This window comes from Hyla sarda, chromosome 9, assembly GCF_029499605.1.
Source record: "Hyla sarda isolate aHylSar1 chromosome 9, aHylSar1.hap1, whole genome shotgun sequence".
NCBI classification, from domain to species: Eukaryota; Metazoa; Chordata; class Amphibia; order Anura; family Hylidae; genus Hyla; species Hyla sarda.
The window spans coordinates 97,596,001-97,623,780 of NC_079197.1; the positions used below are offsets into that span (position 1 = coordinate 97,596,001).

Here is a 27,780-nt window from a genome sequence, read left to right on the forward strand (position 1 = left end):
TTTTTGTCTTGTCCACCTGATGCCCGTATCAGGAACTGTCCAGAGATTCTTTCACATTCCGAGTGATTGATGAAATTGCTCACCCTGTTTTCTGCATCTTTTCAGGATTAAATAAGTGAAAACCACCTAAGCTTCACAACATGTATAAACACATTTATGAATATAAGGGAAAAAATTAATGAAAATTCATAATGAAAAGAGAAAAAAGGGGGGAAACCATAGTAGATGAAGCTTCATGTGCTTGCCACACCTCGCAGATATTTGAGGAGGCATTCATGCTGCAGCTCAGCCCAGCTAGGAAGGAAAACATGATTTTATAACTTTGCAAACAGCCATCAGCTAATACAAAGGCATCATTTGTTTTATCTTCCATTTGTTTCAGCTATCTGTCCTTGATTACAGCTTTGGACATGATATACAGTTGACAGATTCCCTTTAAACAGAATTGTAACTGTGCAGCATGATAATTCATTGGAAATCAATACAACTAGATACAATGGATAGCTAGCTCTATAAACTTGTGGGAAAGATTTAAAAAAAACTATAGAAAATGGTTTATTTTGCATATATATAGTCCTTTGTGTCACACTGCCATATAGAAAGTATTCTGAGATGAGCAGAATCAGCCTTAGGCTAGAATTCCACTGAGGCTTTTGCACTGCGTTTTTTTAGGCTTAAAAATGCCAAAAAACTGCCACTGTTTTTGCCTGCGTTTTGGTGTTTTTTCTGGTGTTTTTACCTTTGTGTGAAATTTGCCTTTTTTGGCTCCTTTGGCGTTTTTTTTTTCTTCAAAATGTGTTGGGTACAAAAAAAAAGGTTGCAGTAGGGATGGAGAAAAATGTATTTAACAAAATGTTTTTTTTTTTTACCAACATTTTAATTAATTTAAGTGTGTGTGTGTGTGTTTCACCTTTTTTTCTCTTTTTATTTTTTAGGTAGTACTACTACTCCCAGAATGGAACAGACTGTTCCATGATGGGAGTAGTAGTACCTGTACTAAACTGACACAACTGTTGTTCGGGTTCGGATGCCAGGCTGCCAGAGGATCATTGGAGAGTTGCCACACTCTTTCTATGCGCAAAACAGTGTTGTGCCTGCAGTACAACTCTAATAGGTGAGTGAGATACCGTTCACCTTATCAGTTTATCGATACTGCTTTCCTATGATCGATATAGGTGTTTATTTACATAGAAAAATATATATGTGATTGTCATATTGTTCAAACGAGAGATCCTATCTCCACATACATTCAAGTGGGATATTCATTTCCCTTACTTTTATATCTCAACCATCATTTACGGCACTTAGATAGCACCATCTTGTCTTTTGTTCCTATATTTTTTTCCCATATATTCTACCTGTACTAATAGACATATCGCCCTGGGTGTCACTACTGACACCCGCTGCGATCGTCCATAATATAGCAGAGATGCGGAGGGGCTCTATACAGCGCTCGCATCTCTGCTCTGTACTCTGGCCAGTGATGTGAACAGAGTGGGGATTGGCCAGTTGGTTGCAGCCAATCACAGCTCTCAGAGGGAAACATGAATGAGTGATGTTCTATTCACATCACTGGCCGGAGTATAGTGCAGAGATGCGGAGCGCAGGAGAAAGCTGCTCAGCATCTCTGCAATAGATAGGACAATCTCAGCGGGTTTCAGGAGTGACATCCGCTGTTATCTTTCCTTAACTGCAAGTACTACAGCTCCGAACATGGAGCACACCCTGCTCCATGCTGGGAGCTGTAGTACCTGCATTAATAGACAGATCGCAGCAAGTGTAACTTCTGACACCTGTTGCGATCTGTCTATTAATGCAGGTACTACAGCTCCCAGCATGGAGGAGAGTGTGCTCCATGTTGGGAGTAGTAGTACTTTCAGTTAAGGAAAGATCACAGCGGATATCACTTCTGACACCAGTTGTGATCCTCCTGTATAATGTATAATGTACAGGAGGATCGCAACAGGCGATCTGTCAATTAGTACAGGTACTGCTACTCCCATCATGGAACAGTGTGGTCCATGCTGGGAGTAGTAGTACTACCTAAAACATGTTGCAAAAAATGAAAAACACACACTACATCTTGATTATTGTTGGGTAAATTTTTATTGCCCTGCCCGCCCACATAAATTGATCCCTGTTTAAAAATGAATAAAAATGTTGTTATAAAAAAGATAGATTTTGTTAAATACAATTTTTTCCATCACTACTGTATCTTTTTGATTATAATTTTTTAATGGTACCCTACAAAATTTTTATTAAAAAAGGTATCTCCATCACTTTTTTGGATCGCTTAAGTCCAAAAAAGAATAAAAAACGCTGGCAAAAACGCCAAAGTTTAAACCAACATGGAGTTTTTCTTGGTGTTTTTGCTCTCCCGTAGACTTCTATTGGGGGGAAAACGCCACGATTTCTGTGCAAAAAACGCCAAACTAGCCTCTGAGCCCAAAATTGCTGAAAAACGCCAAAAGGATTAAAAAAAATGCCAAACTGAAAAAGTGGATCTGGCATTTTGCAGTTTACTACTGACTACATCTGGACGCAGCATTTTTTCACAGAAAAACACGGCGCGGGAAAATTGGATTTTTTTTACGGCGTTTTTGCAAAAAAGTCCTCAGTGGAATTCCAGCCTTATAAAACACAACAGAAGAATCATTAGACTATGTGCACACTTAAAATTGACAGATACATGTTCAGTGCATCATGTTGGGTTTAAAGATTTGGTAAACCAAAAGGACCCCATTAAAGTCAATGAGGTCTGTTGAGCACCATTTTTGTCTGGCATGTAAGGGATCAACTAGCACTGTTCTATTAATAGTTCTGAGCCAATGATAGAGTAGAACAATGGAAAATACACCACAGGTGTGATCCCAGCTTTAGCTGTACATCAGGCCACTGCTCCTAAGCATGATAATGCCCTCTTAAAGGGGTATTCCAAGAAAAAAAAATAATAATAATTTTCTATCAACTGGCTCCAGAAAGTTAAACAGATTTGTAAATTACTTCTATTAAAAAAATCTTAATCCTTTCAATAATTATCAGCTGCTGAAGTTTAGTTGTTGTTTTCTGTCGTGCAACAGTGCTCTCTGCTTGTCTCGGGAACTGCACAGAGTAGAAGAGGTTTGCTATGGGGATTTGCTTCTAAACTGGGCGGTTCCCGAGACACGTGTCATCAGAGAGCACTTAGACAGAAAAGAACAACTCAACTTCATCAGCTCATAAGTACTGAAAGGATTAAGATTTTTTAATAGAAGTAATTTACAAATCTATTTAACTTCCTGGAGCCAGTTGATATATAAAAATAAGTGTTTTCCTGGATAACCCCTTTAAAGGAAGACTTATTACACCTAGAAAACTGTGCAAGCTGTCACCCACATATTGTGCATACACTCTTATAAGCTTGCCCTTGTAACTTTTTTGATAATCCTGCAAACTGCAATACCAGATAACATCATATTCGTTTTTGTTTTATTAAATGTAGAAATGCATAACAGGAAAAAAAACTGTAATTTACAGTGGCATATTTACTGTTACGCCGAGCGCTCCGGGTTCCCGCTCCTCCCCGGAGCGCTCGCTTCACCTCCTCCGCTGCAGCGCCCCGGTCACGTCCTCTGACCCGGGGCGCTGCGATCCTGCTGCTAGCCGGGATGCGATTCGCGATGCGGGTAGCGCCCGCTCGCGATGCGCACCCCGGCTCTCCTACCTGACTCGCTCCCCGTCTGTTCTGTCCCGGCGCGCGCGGCCCCGCTCCCTAGGGCGCGCGCGCGCCGGGTCTCTGCGATTTAAAGGGCCACTGCGCCGCTGATTGGCGCAGTGGTTCCAATTAGAGTTATCACCTGTGCACTCCCTATATTACCTCACTTCCCTTGCACTCCCTTGCCGGATCTTGTTGCCTTAGTGCCAGTGAAAGCGTTCCCTGTGTGTCCCTTGCCAGTGTTTCCAGACCTTCTGCCGTTGCCCCTGACTACGATCCTTGCTGCCTGCCCCGACCTTCTGCTACGTCCGACCTTGCTTCTGCCTACTCCCTTGTACCGCGCCTATCTTCAGCAGCCAGAGAGGTGAGCCGTTGCTAGTGGATACGACCTGGTCACTACCGCCGCAGCAAGACCATCCCGCTTTGCGGCGGGCTCTGGTGAAAACCAGTAGTGGCTTAGAACCGGTCCACTAGCACGGTCCACGCCAATCCCTCTCTGGCACAGAGGGTCCACTACCTGCCAGCCGGCATCGTGACAGTAGATCCGGCCATGGATCCCGCTGAAGTTCCTCTGCCAGTTGTCGCTGACCTCACCACGGTGGTCGCCCAGCAGTCACAACAGATTGCGCAACAAGGCCAACAGCTGTCTCAACTGACCGTTATGCTACAACAGTTGCTACCACAGCTTCAGCAGTCATCTCCTCCGCCAGCTCCTGCACCTCCTCCGCAGCGAGTGGCCGCTCCTGGGATACGCTTATCCTTGCCGGATAAGTTTGATGGGGACTCTAAGTTTTGCCGTGGCTTCCTTTCCCAATGTTCCCTGCATCTGGAGATGATGTCGGACCTGTTTCCCACTGAAAGGTCTAAGGTGGCTTTCGTAGTCAGTCTTCTGTCCGGAAAAGCCCTGTCATGGGCCACACCGCTCTGGGACCGCAATGACCCCGTCACTGCCTCAGTACACTCCTTCTTCTCGGAAATCCGAAGTGTCTTTGAGGAACCTGCCCGAGCCTCTTCTGCTGAGACTGCCCTGTTGAACCTGGTCCAGGGTAATTCTTCCGTTGGCGAGTATGCCGTACAATTCCGTACACTTGCTTCAGAATTGTCCTGGAATAATGAGGCCCTCTGCGCGACCTTCAAAAAAGGCCTATCCAGCAACATTAAAGATGTTCTGGCCGCACGAGAAATTCCTGCTAATCTACATGAACTTATTCACCTAGCCACTCGCATTGACATGCGTTTTTCTGAAAGGCGTCAGGAACTCCGCCAAGATATGGACTCTGTTCGCACGAGGCGTTTCGTCTCCTCGGCTCCTCTCTCCTCTGGTCCCCTGCAATCTGTTCCTGTGCCTCCCGCCGTGGAGGCTATGCAGGTCGACCGGTCTCGCCTGACACCTCAAGAGAGGACACGACGCCGTATGGAGAACCTCTGCCTGTACTGTGCTAGTACCGAACACTTCCTGAGGGATTGTCCTATCCGTCCTCCCCGCCTGGAAAGACGTACGCTGACTCCGCACAAAGGTGTGACAGTCCTTGATGTCTACTCTGCTTCTCCACGTCTTACTGTGCCTGTGCGGATGTCTGCTTCTGCCTTCTCCTTCTCTACAGTGGCCTTCTTGGACTCTGGTTCTGCAGGAAATTTTATTTTGGCCTCTCTCGTCAACAGGTTCAACATCCCAGTGACCAGTCTCGCCAGACCCCTCTACATCAATTGTGTAAATAATGAAAGATTGGACTGTACCATACGTTTCCGCACGGAGCCCCTTCTTATGAGCATCGGATCTCATCATGAGAGGATTGAACTTTTGGTCCTCCCCAATTGCACCTCGGAGATTCTCCTTGGACTTCCCTGGCTTCAACTTCATTCCCCAACCCTGGATTGGTCCACTGGGGAGATCAAGAGTTGGGGGTCCTCTTGTTCCAAGAACTGTCTAAAACCGCTTCCCAGTAACCCTTGCCGTAACTCTGTGGTTCCTCCAGTAACCGGTCTCCCCAAGGCCTATATGGACTTCGCGGATGTTTTCTGCAAAAAACAAGCTGAGACTCTACCTCCTCACAGGCCTTATGATTGCCCTATCGACCTCCTCCCGGGTACTACTCCACCCCGGGGCAGAATTTATCCTCTCTCTGCCCCAGAGACTCTTGCCATGTCCGAATACGTCCAGGAGAATCTAAAAAGGGGCTTTATCCGTAAATCCTCCTCTCCTGCCGGAGCCGGATTTTTCTTTGTCTCCAAAAAAGATGGCTCCCTACGTCCTTGCATTGACTACCGCGGTCTTAATAAAATCACGGTTAAGAACCGCTACCCCTTACCCCTCATCTCTGAACTCTTTGATCGCCTCCAAGGTGCCCACATCTTCACTAAATTGGACTTAAGAGGCGCCTATAACCTCATCCGCATCAGAGAGGGGGACGAGTGGAAAACGGCATTTAACACCAGAGATGGACACTTTGAGTATCTGGTCATGCCCTTTGGACTGTGCAATGCCCCTGCCGTCTTCCAAGACTTTGTCAATGAAATTTTTCGTGATCTATTATACTCCTGTGTTGTGGTATATCTGGACGATATCCTAATTTTTTCTGCCAATCTAGAGGAACACCGCCGGCATGTCCGTATGGTTCTTCAGAGACTTCGTGACAACCAACTCTATGCCAAAATTGAGAAATGTCTGTTTGAATGCCAATCTCTTCCTTTTCTAGGATATTTGGTCTCTGGCCAGGGACTACAGATGGATCCAGACAAACTCTCTGCCGTCTTAAATTGGCCACGCCCCTCCGGACTCCGTGCTATCCAACGCTTTTTGGGGTTCGCCAATTATTACAGGCAATTTATTCCACATTTTTCTACCATTGTGGCTCCTATCGTGGCTTTAACCAAGAAAAATGCTGATCCCAAGTCCTGGCCTCCTCAAGCAGAAGACTCCTTTAAACAACTCAAGTCTGCCTTTTCTTCGGCTCCCGTGCTCTCCAGACCTGACCCTTCCAAACCCTTCCTATTGGAGGTTGATGCCTCCTCAGTAGGAGCTGGAGCTGTTCTTCTACAAAAAAATCCTTCCGGGCATGCTGTCACTTGTGGTTTTTTCTCTAGGACCTTCTCTCCAGCGGAGAGGAACTACTCCATCGGGGATCGAGAACTTCTAGCCATTAAATTAGCACTTGAGGAATGGAGGCATCTGCTGGAGGGATCAAGATTTCCTGTTATTATCTACACCGACCACAAGAACCTCTCCTACCTCCAGTCGGCCCAACGGCTGAATCCTCGCCAGGCCCGGTGGTCTCTGTTCTTTGCCCGATTTAATTTTGAGATTCACTTTCGTCCTGCCGATAAGAACATTAGAGCCGATGCTCTCTCTCGTTCCTCGGATGCCTCAGAAGTTGATCTCCCTCCGCAACACATCATTCCACCTGACTGCCTGATCTCCACTTCTCCTGCCTCCATCAGACAGACTCCTCCAGGAAAGACCTTTGTTTCTCCACGCCAACGCCTCGGAATCCTCAAATGGGGTCACTCCTCCCATCTCGCAGGTCATGCGGGCATCAAGAAATCTGTGCAACTCATCTCCCGCTTCTATTGGTGGCCAACTCTGGAGACGGATGTTGGGGACTTTGTGCGAGCCTGCACTATCTGTGCCCGGGATAAGACTCCTCGCCAGAAGCCCGCTGGTTTTCTTCATCCTCTGCCTGTCCCCGAACAGCCTTGGTCTCTGATTGGTATGGATTTTATTACTGATTTACCCCCTTCCCGTGGCAACACCGTTATTTGGGTGGTCGTTGATCGATTCTCCAAAATGGCACATTTCATTCCTCTTCCTGGTCTTCCTTCTGCGCCTCAGTTGGCTAAACAATTTTTTGTACACATTTTTCGTCTTCACGGGTTGCCTACGCAGATTGTCTCGGATAGAGGGGTCCAATTCGTGTCTAAATTCTGGAGAGCTCTCTGTAAACAACTCAAGATTAAATTAAATTTTTCCTCTGCATATCATCCCCAGTCCAATGGACAAGTAGAAAGAATTAACCAGATCCTGGGTGATTATTTGCGACATTTTGTTTCCTCCCGCCAGGATGACTGGGCAGATCTCCTTCCATGGGCCGAATTCTCGTATAACTTCAGGGTCTCTGAATCTTCCTCCAAATCCCCATTTTTCGTGGTGTACGGCCGTCACCCTCTTCCCCCCCTCCCTACCCCCTTGCCCTCTGGTCTGCCCGCTGTGGATGAAATTTCTCGTGACCTTTCCATTATATGGAGAGAGACCCAAAATTCTCTCTTACAGGCTTCTTCACGCATGAAGAGGTTCGCGGATAAGAAAAGAAGAGCTCCCCCCGTTTTTTCCCCTGGAGACAAGGTATGGCTCTCCGCTAAATATGTCCGCTTCCGTGTCCCTAGCTACAAGTTGGGACCACGCTATCTTGGTCCTTTCAAAATTCTGTGTCAAATTAATCCTGTCTCTTATAAACTTCTTCTTCCTCCTTCTCTTCGTATCCCTAATGCCTTTCACGTCTCTCTTCTCAAACCACTCATCCTCAACCGTTTTTCTCCCAAATCTGTTCCTCCCACTCCTGTTTCCGGCTCCTCGGACGTCTTCTCGGTCAAGGAGATTTTGGCTGCCAAAAAGGTCAGAGGAAAAAATTTTTTTTTAGTAGACTGGGAGGGTTGTGGTCCTGAAGAGAGATCCTGGGAACCTGAGGACAACATCCTTGACAAAAGTCTGCTCCTCAGGTTCTCAGGCTCCAAGAAGAGGGGGAGACCCAAGGGGGGGGGTACTGTTACGCCGAGCGCTCCGGGTTCCCGCTCCTCCCCGGAGCGCTCGCTTCACCTCCTCCGCTGCAGCGCCCCGGTCACGTCCTCTGACCCGGGGCGCTGCGATCCTGCTGCTAGCCGGGATGCGATTCGCGATGCGGGTAGCGCCCGCTCGCGATGCGCACCCCGGCTCTCCTACCTGACTCGCTCCCCGTCTGTTCTGTCCCGGCGCGCGCGGCCCCGCTCCCTAGGGCGCGCGCGCGCCGGGTCTCTGCGATTTAAAGGGCCACTGCGCCGCTGATTGGCGCAGTGGTTCCAATTAGAGTTATCACCTGTGCACTCCCTATATTACCTCACTTCCCTTGCACTCCCTTGCCGGATCTTGTTGCCTTAGTGCCAGTGAAAGCGTTCCCTGTGTGTCCCTTGCCAGTGTTTCCAGACCTTCTGCCGTTGCCCCTGACTACGATCCTTGCTGCCTGCCCCGACCTTCTGCTACGTCCGACCTTGCTTCTGCCTACTCCCTTGTACCGCGCCTATCTTCAGCAGCCAGAGAGGTGAGCCGTTGCTAGTGGATACGACCTGGTCACTACCGCCGCAGCAAGACCATCCCGCTTTGCGGCGGGCTCTGGTGAAAACCAGTAGTGGCTTAGAACCGGTCCACTAGCACGGTCCACGCCAATCCCTCTCTGGCACAGAGGGTCCACTACCTGCCAGCCGGCATCGTGACATTTACTACTGCAAATGTGCCAGAATGGTGATGCAATTTGTGCCAGAAAGTTCTGCTGAAATGTACTGCCCATTCAGTTCAATGGGATTCCGCTGTCCCATTTACACAGCAGAATTTCCGTTGCCGAAATTCCTAATTTTGCAAAATTTAAAGACCTGTCTTTACATTTTGCAGAATTGTGGGCAGAATCCCACTGAACTCAATGGAGCTTAAATTCTCGAATTTTCAGTTTCCGTAGTGTTAGAAAAAAGGCTGTGGCTTTTGATGCAACTTTGTGCTCTAAAAATTTACTCAAATTGTGGCACAGTTTAAGCCAATTAATTGTTGGTCTAAACTTATACTAGACAGTTTAAGAATATGGCAGATTTATTTAACACATTTCATAAAAAAATGCATTCTTAGACTGTTTAGTCTACGTTTACACTGTCTAAAATTTTTTTACTGTTTTAGTTAATCTGGGTCCAGGTCTTGCCGAAAAATGGACATTTCTTCCTTACTCCTTCTATTTGACTGGACCCCTAAGAGAGCGTGAACTCATATAACCTATATTTCTTCACAGACAGCAGTGGTAGAGGATTTCTGCCATAGGAAGAAGACAAATGCACGGCTTAACATGTACTGGTAGTGGAAGCGGCACACAAAGTGCTTTTTTGCCTCTGGATTGCTATATAGGAAGATATGATAAGACACGTTGCATGTTTTTATGTTGTAAAATATACATTTTAAGTTCCTATTTATTTGAATTGTACACAAATGATTACTCCATAAAATGAATATTGCGGGAGGCATTATTATTATTGTTGTTATTGTTGCTCTACAATGTACATTTGTCCTGCATAAGTGTTCGGTGAAATAAGGGGGAATCTCATCGGAAAATGAAGTGAAATTATAAAGGAAGTGCCTCTTCAATAACATGCAATTCTGGATGGTGATTGTCTACAATCAACAAATGTCATTTCTGTTTTTACATTTTGATAAAAAAATAAATAAACTTAGAAGCATCGGTCCTTAAGTTAGGCTCAGTGTTTGTATAATTTCTGCTGGGAGCATTTGGCTGTCTCTCTACACAAAATCAGTATTGACAGTATAACAAAAAGCTCACACAAAAAGCTCTGACACCACATATTCTCTTTTCTTCAAGAACACTGACACAAACTAATAAATATAAGTCACTTTCACATAAGTAAAAAAAAAAAGAGGGATAACCTCCTTAACCCTTTTAGTGCCCAGGAGGTATCCCATACATTATGACAGGGGGGCACTTTAGAAAATGTCATGAATGTATGAGATACACCCTGGTTACTAATGGCTGTATCTCAGCCTAAATTGTCAGGTAAGAGTATTGGCTTTAAAGGGGTACTCTGGTGGAAAAACATATATTTTTTTAACTCATCTGGTGCCAGAAACTTAAGCAGATTTGTAAATTACTTCTATTTAAAAATTTTAACCCTTCCAGTACTTAGCTGCTGTATGCTCCACAGGAAGTTCTTTTCTTTTTGAATGTATTTTCTGTCTGACCGCAGTGCTCTCTGCTGACACCTCTATTCATCTCAGGAACTTTCCAGAGAAGGAACAAATCCCTATAGCAAACCAATCCTGCTCTGAGCAGTTCCTGACATGGACAGAGGTGTCAGCAGAGAGCATTGTGGTCAGGCAGAAAAAAAAATTCCAAAAGAAAAGAACTTCCTCTGTAGTATACAACAGCTGATAAGTACTGGAAGGTTTAAGATATTTAAATAGAAGTCATTTACAAATCTGAATTCGGGTAGAAAACAGACATGGTGCACATCTACAATCTTGTATAATGATCTGATTGCTTCTCAGCATAATATCAAAAACTAACAGGTTGTTAGTATACATTTTTGATCAAAAAGTACAAGCCCACTCGCCACGTCAAGGCCACCTATTTAGAGTGGGTCCCTAACGTCCCTAGCATAAAATGGCGCAGCACCGAGCGGCGACCACCACCGCCGCGACACCAATGCCCACAGGGGGGAACGACCCACCGGCAGAGCGGCCCCAATGCCACTCAAACCAGTCCATGGGCCGCACCCCCCCCCCGCAGACACGGCGCCACGGCAGCAACGGACACCGCACAGCACCACACCAGTGTGAACAAGGTGTAATGGCTCACTTACCATGCTCTCCCAGTCAGACTGGGAGGCTGCTAGGAAAGAAATGACCCATGTGTAGCTAACTACTACTAATATATGGTTGGGCTGAGGGGGTGGGGAAGAGTGCAGACAACATGTTCAAACAAAAAAAAGAGGGGATAGAAATCACAGTGTGTTTGGGTAGAAAAACAGACATTTACAAATCTGTTTAACTTTCTGGCACCAGTTAATTTAAAAACAAAAATTCTTGTTTTCCACCGGAAAACAAAACCATGATCCTGCTTATTCTTTCGGCAGAATACATTGTCGTCTCCGATTCAGACATTGCAAGCTGCTCTCAGGAACTCTTGCCCAAATTTTTCTGATGGGAGATTCTGCAGTAAGAACCTGTCTAAGACATTATCAGAAATAAGATGAGAAATTCCTCCAATTTTAGCAGAGTTCATAAAGGCGCTGGAGATCAGGATAAAATGCAACTTTTCTTTATTTCCACAATGCAACGCATTTCGCGGAAGTTCCGCTTCATCAGGCAATGCTGAGATCTAATTACATCATACGTTCTTCCATGGTTGTACTTGGATGGAGTACAACTATTTTTGGTAAGCGCATTTTCACACTTAGCGTTACCATAATATCCTCGGGTATCACACATAGGAGCGCATCCTATTGTCTTTTCTATTATCAGAAATAAATCAGTTATTAAATGGGTCCCCGGTTTTATCTTTATGAAGCTTCAATGTAGAAATGAAAAATTCTACACCTTTCTAATATACTTTGTAATTCCAAGATATATGTTTGCTGTTAGTCGTTGAGAACATTATTGGTAATCTTATGCATATCTATCTAGTCCTGCAGTAAACTGAAACGTGATTATGATTGTTTCCAGTCTAGACAATGCTCTGTAAGCTAAACATATAGCAGAAACTACACAGCTCCCTCTGGTGGTTTGTTACAATGTATAAGTGTGAACCCCAGGCAGCAATATAGATCAACATGCATTGGTGTACTTTTGTATCTACTTCTCATCTTGAAGAAAGACTTTGCTGGCTCTCATCGTAAACAAAAGTGTTCTCATTCTCATATTTTGAATGCAGAGTATAGAAGAAAGTTGTAGAACTTTATATTTAAACATCGATTTATTGCTTTGTTTTCTACTTTTGTTTTGTGTTCAATCACGACTACAGTTATTGATGTTGTTTTTTGACCCAAATATAAGAAGGGTTATTACTTCTCCTTCCTGCTGGATCCACCTCTAGCTCAAAAAACTGCATTGGTGTTAAAAAAAAATAAAATAACTATACTGTTGGTGAAACCACTTTCACAGAAGTCTGCCAGTAAAGGCGTTGGAAACAGACAATTTAGATGTGTCACAAGGAGAGACAAATCAGATGACTCACAGAACAAACACATGATAAAGAGGAGTCATGTACTTTCTCTTACTGTGAGCAGAGGCAGAACAGGATTTAAAAAAAAAAAAAAAAAATAGGTTTTTTCAATTACTTATTTAATTCCCCTAAAAAAGGGCACCTGGCACCCCCACCTATCACCTGCTCTGCACAGCCATAGTGCTGGGCTGTAAAATATATATATGGCAGCTGAACATTTTGGCTCTGTCCATCATGTAGTGAAGGCACTGGGTTATTGCAGTGTAGATCCCATTCATTTCAATGAAGGGCTTAGCGGCAGTAACCACCACTATACAATGTACAGTGGCTCCCATACATTGTTTACATCTGGGTGCCATAGCTATTGATGACCTATCTCTGTAAAACCCCTTTAAAGGGGTACTTTGCCCCTATACATTTTATCCCCACCGCTGGGGACCCCCGAAATCTCCCTGCCGCACCCGGTGTTCGTTTAGAGCATTGGGTGCAGCGCCGGAAGCTCGCGACGTCACGGCCGCACCCGCTCATGACGTCATGGCCATGCCCCCTCAATGCAAGTCTATGGAGGGGGCCTGACAGCCGTCACACCCCCTCCCATAGACTTGCATTGAGGGGGCATGGCTGTGACATCACAAGCGGGGTGTAACCGTGATGTCATGAGCCTTCGCCACACATCCGGCCAGTCATCCGGCATGGAGCAAAGTTCGCTTCGTGCACCGGATGTCTGGGGTGCCGCAACCGAGATTGCGGGAGTCCCCAGCAATAGGGAATAAGATGTCTAGGGGCAGAGTACCCCTTTAAGTAATATTGCAGCTGTCTCCTGAGTGTTCTTAAAAGTAAAAGCTTCAAAAGAATTTGTTACCTGTCTAAATAGTTATATTGTGTCCATCTACACCTGCATTAGGGGATCAGGAGGGTCAGTAAGTAGTAAGAGCAGTAAGTATGAGCCGAGATAGAGCTCTACTTTGTATACCTGGGTAAGCAGCGTCTCCTTTTCTTCTGACTCTGCAGCATCAAGGGGCTCGGACTCATCAATCTTCCTCTGTTCTTCTTTTTGTACCTGAGATGCATTTGGGAGGTCTGAATTTCTAGGGACCTGAAATCAGAAGTTAAGATGAGAATAAGCTGTGGAGGAACAATGTTATTATACATTCACACTCATATCAATCTTACTTTACAACACACGCTACAGAAATTGAGCTGGGTAAAGCCGATAAAAGGATTGATGGACTTCAGCACACAGCATTTGTCACACAGAATAACACTGCAGCTGTTCTAATAACTGTGCATTAGAAATCAGAAAATTGTGGAATGTGGCAGATAAGTTGCAGTCTTTATAGCAATGCTTACACATCACGGAGATGTACTAACCGTGAATTATAAAATGGAACTTGGTGCAGGCAAGCGTCAGCAGCTTTTTGTTGCGGTTATTAATAGTTTGCTGTATAACACAAAGCTGGCAATGTATGCAAATGCTTGTATATATGCAGATAAAACGCCATTAAAAGGTATCAACTACTGAGGACTACTGAGCATGAGAAAATACAGCAAGTATAAAAATATATCCAGTGAAGGAAAAAAAATTGTATATTGCACATTTGAAGAACTTATCCTATCAATGCGTCATAACCATATTCTTTCAGGTAATATCTTTTGGGGTGGAAGTAAGTTATGTAATGGGACAATGACAATTTAAAATGTGTAACTTTTATTAAGTGTATTCTCTGCGCGTTGTGTAGCAATCCAGTAAACCTACAGCATGTCAATTTACGTTGCTGAATCATTGCAGAGTTTTCTCCTCAACATCAACGAAAATTATTGTTTCACATTTCAACCCCTTTTCTTTCTTATTTTTAATTTTTTTGTTTTTTCACACTTCACAGGAAAATCTGCAGCAGCAATTCCCAAAGAAAAGCTCCAAGATTTGGTGAGGATTTGTTACTGCAACTCTCCACCTGCAAATCCGAATACAAAATCCACAGCATTTTGTTTTCTATATGGCTGTAGCAATAAAGTAAGACATAAGAGAATAATAACCTAATACAAAACATATCATATCATATAACCCGAAGAGCTGAAACTCCTACAGTACTGAACATACACACATCATAGAGGTCACTGTATATATAGAACACAGTGAACAACATGAACCTTCTGAGCTTATTAACCTGACTCTTTGACTATACGCCTTGGGGTAAATAGAGAAGCTTAAATGGAATCAACAAAAGGGTCACTCACACTAACGCCGTCTCTCTATCTTATATGAAGGATAGCCTTATGCTTATCTCTAACTTATATGAAGGATAGCCTTATGCTTATGTCTATCTTATATGAAGGATAGCCTTATGCTTATGTCTATCTTATATGAAGGATAGCCTTATGCTTATGTCTATCTTATATGAAGGATAGCCTTATGCTTATCTCTATCTTATATGAAGGATATCCTTATGCTTATCTCTATCTTATATGAAGGATAGCCTTATGCTTATCTCTATCTTATATGAAGGATATCCTTATGCTTATCTCTATCTTATATGAAGGACAGCCTTATGCTTATCTCTATCTTATATGAAGGATATCCTTATGCTTATCTCTATCTTATATGAAGAATAGCCTTATGATTATCTCTATCTTATATGAAGGATAGCCTTATGCTTATCTCTATCTTATATGAAGAATAGCCTTATGCTTATCTCTATCTTATATGAAGGATAGCCTTATGCTTATCTCTATCTTATATGAAGAATAGCCTTATGCTTATGTCTATCTTATATGAAGGATAGCCTTATGCTTATCTCTATCTTATATGAAGGATATCCTTATGCTTATCTCTATCTTATATGAAGGATAGCCTTATGCTTATCTCTATCTTATATGAAGAATAGCCTTATGCTTATATCTATCTTATATGAAGAATAGCCTTATGCTTATCTCTATCTTATATAAAGGATAGCCTTATGCTTATCTCTATCTTATATGAAGGTTAGCCTTATGCTTATCTCTATCTTATATGAAGGATAGCCTTATGCCTATCTCTATCTTATATGAATAGCCTTATGCTTTTCTCTATCTTATATGAAGGATAGCCTTATGCTTATCTCTATCTTATATGAAGAATAGCCTTATGCTTATCTCTATCTTATATGAAGGATAGCCTTATGCTTATGTCTATCATATATGAAGGATAGCCTTATGCTTATCTATATCTTATATTAAGAATAGCCTTATGCTTATAACTATCTTATATGAAGAATAGCCTTATGATTATCCCTATCTTATATGAAGGATAGCCTAATGCTTATCTCTATCTTATATGAAGGATAGCCTTATGCTTATCTCTATCTTATATGAAGGATAGCCTAATGCTTATCTCTATCTTATATGAAGAATAGCCTAATGCTTATCTCTATCTTATATGAAGGATAGCCTTATATGCCTATCTCTTTCTTATATGAAGGATAGCCTTATGCTTATCTCTATCTTATATGAAGGATAGCCTTATGCTTATGTCTATCATATATGAAGGATAGCCTTATGCTTATCTATATCTTATATTAAGAATAGCCTTATGCTTATAACTATCTTATATGAAGGATAGCCTAATGCTTATCTCTATCTTATATGAAGGATAGCCTTATGCTTATCTCTATCTTATATGAAGGATAGCCTAATGCTTATCTCTATCTTATATGAAGAATAGCCCTATGCTTATCTCTATCTTATATGAAGGCTAGACTTATGCTTATCTCTATCTTATATGAAGGATAGCCTTATGCTTATGTCTATCATATATGAAGGATAGCCTTATGCTTATGTCTATCATATATGAAGGATAGCCTTATGCTTATTTCTATCTTATATTAAGAATAGCCTAATGCTTATCTCTATTTTATAAGAAGGATAGCCTTATGCTTATCTCTATCTTATATGAAGGCTAGCCTTATGCTTATCTCTATCTTATATGAAGGATAGCCTTATGCTTATTTCTATCTTATATTAAGAATAGCCTAATGCTTATCTCTATTTTATATGAAGGATAGCCTTATGCTTATCTCTATCTTATATGAAGGATAGCCTTATGCTTATCTCTATCTTATATGAAGGCTAGCCTTATGCTTATCTCTATCTTATATGAAGGCTAGCCTTATGCTTATAACTATCTTATATGAAGAATAGCCTAATGCTTATATCTATCTTATATGAAGAATAGCCTAATGCTTATCTCTATCTTATATGAAGGATAGCCTTATGCTTATCTCTATCTTATATGAAGGATAGCCTAATGCGTATCTCTATCTTATATGAAGAATAGCCTTATGCTTATCTCTATCTTATATGAAGGCTAGCCTTATGCTTATCTCTATCTTATATGAAGGCTAGCCTTATGCTTATCTCTATCTTATATGAAGGCTAGCCTTATGCTTATCTCTATCTTATATGAAGGCTAGCCTTATGCTTATCTCTATCTTATGTTAAGAATAGCCTAATGCTTATCTCTATCTTATATGAAGGATAGCCTTATGCTTATCTCTATCTTATATGAAGGATAGCCTAATGCTTATCTCTATCTTATATGAAGGCTAGCCTTATGCTTATCTCTATCTTATATGAAGGCTAGCCTTATGCTTATCTCTATCTTATATGAAGGCTAGCCTTATGCTTATCTCTATCTTATATGAAGGCTAGCCTTATGCTTATCTCTATCTTATATGAAGGCTAGCCTTATGCTTATCTCTATCTTATATGAAGGCTAGCCTTATGCTTATCTCTATCTTATATGAAGGCTAGCCTTATGCTTATCTCTATCTTATGTTAAGAATAGCCTAATGCTTATCTCTATCTTATATGAAGGATAGCCTTATGCTTATCTCTATCTTATATGAAGGATAGCCTAATGCTTATCTCTATCTTATATGAAGGCTAGCCTTATGCTTATCTCTATCTTATATGAAGGCTAGCCTTATGCTTATCTCTATCTTATATGAAGGCTAGCCTTATGCTTATCTCTATCTTATATGAAGGCTAGCCTTATGCTTATCTCTATCTTATATGAAGGCTAGCCTTATGCTTATCTCTATCTTATATGAAGGCTAGCCTTATGCTTATCTCTATCTTATATGAAGAATAGCCTTATGCCTATCTCTTTCTTATATGAAGAATAGCCTTATGCCTATCTCTATCTTATATGACAGATAATATCAGCTGCCCATAAGGGAAGCCTTGATTTACCTTTCAGGCACGGTGTGAATCTTTTGAAGGAGACAGACTCACAGACTGCAGTTACACAGCTATGACTTTCTCTCTCCCTCTCTTCTTCACAAATACTAGCAAATTCCCACCCCCATTTCCTGTGTTCTGTCTTGGCCTCTTTGTTATAGAAACAGACTGAGCCTAACAACAGGCAGTGGACAGCAGATTGCAGGTGAGATGCCTAGGGCAATGTTTTGGGGGCATTTATTAGGGGTAGGGGGGTGGGGTATGGTGTCATTGATTGTAACTGAAGTGATTTACCAATATGTAGGAATCAGGTAGGCCTTTCTTCAAGTGGAAGGAGGCTGAAATCTGAATTCCCACATGTAGGGGCACCAAATTAACAAAATTAGGTTACTGAAACATAAACTGTGTTTGCAGATAAGAACCCTTTGGCCCATCAAGTCTGTCAATATTCTGAATACTATCACTAGTCCTTGCCCCTATCTTATATGAAGGATAGCCTTAGGGATCCCAAAGTAAAAACAGCTGAAGGTCTTGTGGTTGTACCATAAATGACTTACATGAAAATACTCCTTTAATTACATAATATATTGTTAATTAGAAGTGTGGAGAAAAGTATCAAAAGGTAAAAATCTAATAAAATATCCCATTTAAGCATAATACATTTTAGCCACAGCCCTAATACATAAAAGTCTGTTTTTCTTAGACATTTATCTTATCACTACAAAATGTAAAGGTAAAACTAACCTTTTCCAATGTTTAAGCCTTTCAGAGGGATTATGTCTCATAACCCATAATATAGATATATCAATATAACCCTGGAATTCTCACCTGGGCTTCCATCTCAGAGAATATTGCTTTTTTTTTGTGAGAGTTCCACAGAAAAAGATCAGATTTATTATTATGGACTAATATCTTTTATGGTAGTTTATGTAAGATTTGCTGCTTTTATTAAATGTGTTCCCTGTAATGGGAACTGGCAAATAAAACTGCTATAACAGATATATATACCGTAAATATCTGCCACAATACTGAGGCTAATGATACAGTTTTCTCTGACATGTGAAGATGCACAACTTATTTACAAGACCCGTACCTTTAAAAAAACACTGCTGTACCTGTGTATAACCTACATATAGCAATAAATATATAATTCAACACAACCTGTGTGCTTCTGTAGTGGTTTTATGGGTGGTAATATATAATCAAAGTGCTGCTAGGCCTCAAACGGGTACTCCGCCCCTAGACATCTTATCCCCCTATCCAAAGAATAGGGGATAAGGTGTCTGATCGCAGGAGTCCCGCCACTGGGGACCCCCGCAATCTTGGCTGCGGCATCCCAGAGTGCGAACTTTGCTCTGTGCTGCATGACTGGCAATGCGGGACGGAGGCTCGTGATGTCACGGTCACGCCCCGCTTGTGATGTCACGGCCCCGCCCCCTCAATGCAAGTCTATGGGAGGGGCATGACCATGATGTCACAAGTGGGGCACGGTCTCCCCGGCCAGAGACCGCCACCGCTGCCCCATTGCCTCCCCCATCCCCGGTTTTATAATTACCTGCTCCCGGGGCCCGGGGTCCGCGCTACTTCTGGCTCCAGCCAGAAGTAGCGTGGACCCCGGGAACATGTAATTATAAAAGCGGGGATGGGGGAGGCAATGGGGTGGCGGTGGCGGTCTCTGGCCCCGCAAAAGCTGCTGCAGTTCATTGATTTAAAGCGCCCGGGTGGGGGGGGGGGGAGAAATAGCCGATAACTTATACCACAATATCGGTATAAATTATCGGCTATCGGCCTGAAAGGTCACAGATTATCGGTATCGGCCCTAAAAAATCGATATCGGTCGATCCCTATTACATATATTACATATTTTAAAAAAAATATTCACATCTTAGGGCCCTTTAAAATGGGCCAACAAGCAGTCAGGCAATCTCCCTGATGGGCACTTGTTTACTGAGATTTAACAAGGCTCAATTAATCATGTGGCCCATGAAATTCATTACTGTCAGCCATACAGGGCCACGTTAGGCCACTAATTTGGCCACACAAAAGATTTTATTAGCTGACAAATGAGCATTTGCCCACACAGAATATATTTATCATGGAATTGGATGGAAGATGTATACCACTGTAATAAATTAAAATCTATACAGGTTCTCATTTTCTTTTTCAAGCGTGTACAGTGAATGTGTACATTTATATGATCCCTTATAATGCTGTTAGCAAGGATCATCAGTCTAAACTCAGAAATTCACCTACATTATATTATGGCTATGTTCTTTAGACCATGTGAAAATCTGCAGAAAGTAACATCTTGATGTACATTCATTTTGTGACATGGATTTCCCCACTTGCAATGGTGTATGTAAAATACTAGGTAGGGTCAAAGACTAATCTGAAGCAGAACAGATTAGTATTGTTCAATCTGAACTTTGGGCTTAAATCTGGATGGATTTTTTCCCACAACATATGAAATGGGTTTTTAACCCTTTAAGGACACAGCCCATTTTGGCCTTGAGGACACAGCCAGCTTTAACCCCTTCATGACCCAGCTAGTTTTGGCCTTCATGACCCAGTTCGTTTTATCAAATCTGACATGTGTCTCTTTAAGTGGTAATAACTTTGAACTGCTTTTACCAAGCAAAGTGATTCAGAGATTGTTTTTTCGAGACATATTGTACTTTATATTAGTGGTAAATTTTTGTTCATACATAAAGCGATTTTTGTGAAAAACTCTAAAATATTGTGAAAAATTAAAAAAATGTTAATTTCTCTATGTTTTAAATTCTCTACTTGTAATAGAAATAGTCATGCCAAATAATTTAGTTATTAATTCACATCCACAACATGTCTACTTTATGTTGGCATCATTTGTTAAACATCCTTTTACTTTTTTACGACATTAGAAGGCTTATATTATTATGAGCAGTTTTTAAAATTTTCTACAAAAGTTCTAAATCTAATTTCTTTTTGGGAACAATTACATTTTGAATGTATATGTGTATGTATATATATATATATATATATATATATATTTTTTTTTTTTTTTTTTCTTTTCTTTTTTTTTTACTTCTGTACAACAGCTCCCACTAGTGTCTAGTGCACAAAAGCAGTAACAGGTTTATGACACTAGGTGGAGCTGTTGTACAACTAAAAAAAAATAACAGCAGTTGCTTCACCCGGAAGTGAAGCATGCAGGTGAGCACAGTGGGCACAGCGTCGGCAGCTTGGGACGGGTATGGGACACCGGGGGAAGGGGGACAGGTAGGGGACATTGGGGACTCCTAGCAGAGCACTACTCAGGATTTTTATGTGCAAAACGTTGCCATCAGCTAGTCAGATTTGACTAGCTGACAGGAGCGATCCCTGTGAGGGGGGCGTTCATGTACGTCATAGGTCGTGAAGGGGTTAATTTTTGCATTTTCATTTTTTCCTATTCTCCTTTTAAAAGGCATAACTTATTTTTTCATCCAAAGGGCCATGTAATGCCTTGTTGTGTGTGCAACAAATTGTACAAACAATAACATCTTTCATTTTACTACAAAATGTATGGCAAGAAAGAACATGCAAAAGAGGAGGGGTTCTTAAGAGCGCTACTGCATGCAGAGATGAAAGAACGTTACACAGGACTGGCTTTTATTCAAAAAGTCAAAATGATACAGGACAACGGACACAGGGAACCTCATCAGGACTACAGACTGTAAATTATTGTGGACCTGAGGAATGCGCGAGTGTGCGCCGAAACGCGTTGTCCTGTATCATTTTAACTTTTTGAGTAAAAGCCAGTCCTGTGTAACGTTTGGCGTACGTTGAAATTCTTTCATTTCTGCATGCAGTAGCGCTCTTAAGAACCCCTCCTCTTTTGCATGTTCTTTCTTGCCATACGTTCTCTGTACCCTTCTGGATTACGGACAAATAAGGGGTCAAAGCAACAAACTGTCTTCCTTTACTCCCGCACATGGTATAAGGTGGACTTGCCTTATTGTATACCCAAGGTCAATATGACACCTTGGGTGTTGGTGGAGGGTATTTGCAGCGTTCATCCATCCTATCTGTTTTCAAATACTACACAAGGGAGCGCCCCATATTTTTTCCTATTTTTCTCCCTTACTACAAAATGTATGGTGCAATGAGAAAAAAATATAATTTTTTATTGTGCCATGCATTTTTATCTTCTACTTTATAAGCAAAACAATACATAATGATGGTATTCTTACCTTATATCCAATGGTCTTTCTGTAATATAGTATCTCTTTCTCCAGCAACTCAAACAGTCTTGGAGGAAAAAACTGAAAATCTTGAATGTTGGGTTGTTTTGGTGGCCTTGGTGCCTGAACAAACAAAATATCACAGATGTTCTTAGAATTGATGTACTGCATGCAGAAGTGACTATTCCTGACATCAATATATAACGTATAAATCCTTTATTTTACAGAATCCACATGGATAGAATCTTTTAATCACAGCTGAACTTGCACTTGTATGTTGCTCTGTATATAGAGCAATGGCCTTATATAATCCTAATTGTGGAATTTTTTATTTTTTTTTAGATTGATCCAATAAGAAAGCAGAGAAACCTTAAAGACATAAGGACCTGTCTATATTGTCTCTTCAGTTATATCTGATAACTAGCTGAGTACCCGGCGTTGCCCGTTTTTTCCTTCCTAATCCTTGTTGGGGAGGAAAAGCAACAAATGAGGAAGTTATTGACCTCATATCACGTGCTCATATATTGTCCTCACATCCCGTCCTCATATCCAGACCTCATATCCCATCATCATATCCCATCCTCATATCTCTTCCTCATATCGCGTCATCATATCCTGACCTCCTATCCCAATCTCATATCCCGACCTCATATCCCATCCTCATATCCTGCCCTCATATCCCATCTTCATATCCCGATCTTATATCCTGACCTCATATCCCGACCTCATATCCTGCCCTCATATCCCATCCTCATATCCGATCTTATATCCTGACCTCATATCCAGACCTCATATCCCATTCTCATATCCTGCCCTCATATCCCAACCTCATATCCCGATCTTATATCCTGACCTCATATCCCGACCTCATATCCAATCCTCATATCCTGCCCTCATATCCCAACCTCATATCCCGATCTTATATCCTGACCTCATATCCCGACCTCATATCCCATCTTTATATCCCAACCTTTTATCCCGTCCTTATATCCCGACCTCATATCTCTCCCTCATATCTCATCCTCATATCCCATCCTCTGGTGGGGCTGATTGTTATAAAGATATTGTAAGGAGTAAGGTAATGGAAGTCCCATATACTTGTATGGGACTTGAAACAAAAAAAAAAAAAACCTTCTTCACATGAAGGGGTAGGTTATGGTTAATTTAACTGTACTATATTTTTATTTGACATATAAGTAATATGTGACCAAGTATTATCGAACTATCTCCAGTTGTTTGGAAGTTATGCTGAAACATATATTTCTCATAGACTTGTATGGGACTTTAAACAAAAACCCCGACCCTGGCAAATGGGGGTGAGTAAGGGTTAAATCACCTATCCTATGTTTGTAGTTGACATATAAGGAACATGTGTATGAAGTTTAATATTAATATCTTTAGCGGTTTGGAAGTGATGCTGGAACATACACACATACACACTTTGGCCAAGATTTATCAAACCGTGTGAGAGAAAAAGTGGATAACACTTAAGATATGTAAATAGAAGTAATTTACATAAAAGAGACGTAGGTGTATTCACCGCAAAGTTGAGACTGTCACATCTGGGTGTCCGGTGTCGGATAGCCGGGTCACGGCATTCGGCGCTGGTGTCTTGTGGCGCTCAGAGGCTACGCCGGCAGTTTCGCAACGTAAGTGCGTGCTTCTTCCGGCCTCAGAGGCCGGAAGAAGCACACACTTACGTGCGAAACTGCCGGCGTAGCCTCTGAGCGCCACAAGACACCAGCGCCGAATGCCGTGACCCGGCTACCCGACACCCAGATGTGACAGTCTCAACTTTGCGGTGAGTGCATGTCTCTTTTTGTTGTTCTATTTGATACTTCATATCTGTGTACGTGCACCCCCGCAGGAGACTGGTATCGGAGGTCGCCGTGGACCTTGCTGTATACGTCATTAGGTGATATAGTTCTCCATGTGTGCTCTCCCTGCACTTCTACCTTAGTATTTGGCACATAATTTACAAATCTATTTAACTTTTTGGCACCAGTTGATTAAAAATAAATTGTTTTTGACTGGAGTACCCCTTTAACTACAGCTGCTATCCAGTGTAACGCATTGACCTCTATGCAATGTTGTGAATTTCAGCATTCACTCACTAGTTAAAATGAATAAATCAGCACCACAGAAGGTTGCAGTGTAGCCCCAGCCTAAGGGTTGGCTTCACAGTAGCATTTTGGTGTAATATGTCTTCTTAGGAAAAATGTTTACAATGGATATATCCTATTACATTTTACAAGATCCATGTAGATGCAAAGATTTGTATCAGTCTTCATTAGAACCATTTTTTTTTAATCAATGAGGTCAATAGTAATAGAATAAAAAACTGATCCTGACCAATCCAAATGTTTTGTTTTTTATGCCGTATTACCTAGGTCTGCATAAGACCTGGGGCAGCAAAGGAATTTAAATCTTTGTTTGTAAAAATATGAAATTCTAAACAGTGCAAAACCCTTATTAACTGTGTAAAGGGGAGGGGGGAGGGATTTAAAACCTAGAAAGCACAAGTAGTACTTTACCTTCGGGGCCCTTGGTTCACTCACACGCAAGGCATCTCTGAAATACGCATCCACAGCATAATTGGCTTTGCGTTCTCGTTTTGGGGGCTCGATCCATTCCAACATGCTTAGCTAATTGTACAACCAAGAAAAAAAAAGCACTTTAGAAAAGTATCCACTTTACGAGAAATTACAAATCAACATGATGTTTGCTATAAGTGGCCAATTAAGACTGCAGAGCAGGAAATTACATTAAGTTTTCATTTGAAACAATTACCTGATGAGTCAGCAACAGCATCAAAAGAAAAAGAACATACTCAAGAGCTACGCGGCTACCGCACAAAGCAAAAAGTGTACACAAAAAATCCCAGCCTGCCATTTGTTTCAGCAGGACTAAAGGGTTTACCAAATGTGGACAAATCATTTCTAAGCAATGTCATATATTTATAGTCTTACATCAGTTTATGCTCCGTTCACACTGCCAATTCCAACTATAATGGAAGCCATCACTGCAGGGCAGTCAGATCTATTAAATGGGCACTGTCATAATCATAAACCTTTTATATGTTGTACTTATACTTCATAAAAATATCTCCTATTTATAGAAATCATGGCTTATAAAAAAAAAAGACAACTAGGGGTCCCCATACAATCCAGAACATAAGCATCATCTTTGTTGCGTTGTAAGTATGTAAAGGTGGGATTAGCACTCCTCTGTGCTCACTCCTGTCCTGTCAGACTGCAGCATGAAAACAGAGAGAAGGGGATTAAAGAGCAGCCTGCAGTGATTTAATGAAGATAACCAAACAACACAGCAGACTCAGGGAGGAAGTAAATGCATGGGGAGTGTGGGCAGGCTCAGAGCTTGCCTCGGACATGCCACTTCCTGAGCAGTGGATGTCAGTATGAGTGAGCAGCAGAACGGAAGGGTTTGTGAGCCAAGTACAGAAGCTAGACGCATAAAAAGATACATAAAAAATCTGTGTAACATACAGTATATAAGCCTTATTTTTTTCTGTGAGAAGCTTTAAACAAACATGTTAAATATTATGCAATGTGTTACTTTTCAATAGATACTATCATTATTAAATATTCAAGGTGTCATTGAAACACCATAGTGCTGAACACACACACACACAAATATATATATATATATATATATATATATATATATAGAATATACTGGTTACAGAGTATACCATATATGCACATGGAGTATCCAATCAGTAAAGAATACACCCACGACCTAATGTATACTGTGTCAGCCCACAAGGGAGGAGGGTGGACTCTTAGTGATCCATATTTGTATATTTATGAACACTCAATGCTAGTAGAGACACCCTCAATTGGGATAAACACACTAGAGATGAGCGAACTTACAGTAAATTCGATTAGTCACGAACTTCTCAGCTCGGCAGTTGATGACTTTTCCTGCGTAAATTAGTTCAGCTTTCAGGTGCTCCGGTGGGATGGAAAAGGTGGATACAGTCCTAGGAAAGAGTCTCCTAGAACTGTATCCACCTTTTCCAGCCCACCGGAGCACCTGAAAGCTGAACTAATTTATGCAGGAAAAGTCATCAACTGCCGAGCCGAGAAGTTTGTGACGAATCGCATTTACGGTAAGTTCGCTCATCTCTAAAACACACCTTCAATTATAAAGGAGACACCCTCAATTATAATATTGAGCACTTGGCCTCACTTTAGTATTGATATTTTCTCTTACTTTCCCAGTTAATGTTTGTTAAATTTACCTCAAAGGTAAAAAAAAAATATATATATATAATGTAACGTACAAGTTTTGCCATTTTTCTTTATTGCAAGCAGAATTTTACCTTTTGCTTTTCTCGATAATCCTCTCCTTCAAAGTTATATAAACTTGTTTCTGTGTCCATAGAGAAATTTCGGAGTGAGCTCTCCCCCATCTTCTCCATGCGCTCTGCCATTTCAGCAGTCTGAAAAGAAGATATTTCATCAAATGCTGAGGGAAGGCTTGTGGAGGTTTTATAAAATATTGGTGTGTTCCTCTATAACAGCCTAAGGATAGGGTCACATGTGCCGTATGTTGCTGCGTATTTGCTGCTGCATATTTTCCTACACATTGAAGTCAATGGGTTGCAAAGTCAGCTGCAGAAAATACACAGCTAAAAAGCAAAATACGCCACATGTAATTCTACCCTTAAGGGCCATATTAGAGAGGCAAAAATGCAAGATCATAGAGAGAGAAGGTCTTGTTTATTGGAGTTTGCTTAATGGTCTATTCACACATATAGTATTATGCGCAGATTTGATGCGCAGATTTGATGCACTGGATTTTCTGCTGCAGATTTCAATGTAAACTGAATGACTGAACACAGCTTGAAATCCTGCGCATCAAATCTGCGCAGAATACTGTACGTGTGAATAGACCCTAAAGAGTCTTTACAAGACTTGACTACCTACCATGCAGAGCTCCACATACAATTGCTGGATTGTTTGCGATGCCCTTCGCTTCCATCATTCCTCTATTACATTGTATGGCTTACAAACAATAATTTTTTTTTACCTGCTAAAATGGTGAAATCAGCTGACGAATGAACATTTATTGGCTGAACACTGGGCCTATTACACAGGGCAATATAATCCTGTTCTGCCAATAATCACCCCATAAAGGCCCTTAGTGAGGCCAATTGATCGTCAAAAATGCTTTCGACAGGATTTACCTATAGGAATGTACACTTTTTTTCACTGCATTGAAGCAAAATATATGTAATAACTCTGCTTAAAGGGGTTATCCAGGAATAGAAAAACACAGCTAATTTCTTTCAATAACAGCTCAATGTCTGTCTCCAGGTTTAGTGTGGTTTTACAACTTGGCTCCATCACTTCAATGTAACTGAGCTGCCGAAGCACACCCAACCTGCGGACAGACTGGGAGCTGTTTTTGATAGAAAATAGCTCTGTTTTTCTATTTCTGGATAACCCCTTTAAGGATGGAGTTGGTATTGGGTTATGGTTGTTAAAAGTGACCTGAACTGGATTAACTAATAAAGAAACAAGCATGCTACCTTCTTTTCCCCTCTTTCCAAAATGATAGTGATATCTTCATCTGTCAGTTCACTGTCCTTGGAGGCAAAGACATGGGTGGCTCCATGGCGAATCATCTGCAGCATTTCATCCTTGGCAAGCTTATTAGATTGCTGATCAATTAGTCGTCC

At 41.6% G+C, this 27,780-nt stretch overlaps 1 protein-coding gene across 1 annotated transcript in view; it reads right to left on the minus strand.

Moving 5' to 3' along the window:
- The window catches only part of SMARCA1 (SWI/SNF related, matrix associated, actin dependent regulator of chromatin, subfamily a, member 1), a 163,888-nt gene that overhangs the window by 24,180 nt on the left and 111,928 nt on the right, over nt 1-27,780 (minus strand). The window contains exons 15-19 of the mRNA XM_056539097.1: nt 27,631-27,779; nt 26,419-26,538; nt 24,608-24,718; nt 22,083-22,196; nt 13,628-13,750 (exon numbers count right to left, since the gene is read on the minus strand). Of these exons, the coding sequence (XP_056395072.1) occupies nt 13,628-13,750; nt 22,083-22,196; nt 24,608-24,718; nt 26,419-26,538; nt 27,631-27,779 (617 nt within the window). The remainder of the gene's footprint in view (nt 1-13,627; nt 13,751-22,082; nt 22,197-24,607; nt 24,719-26,418; nt 26,539-27,630; nt 27,780) is intronic.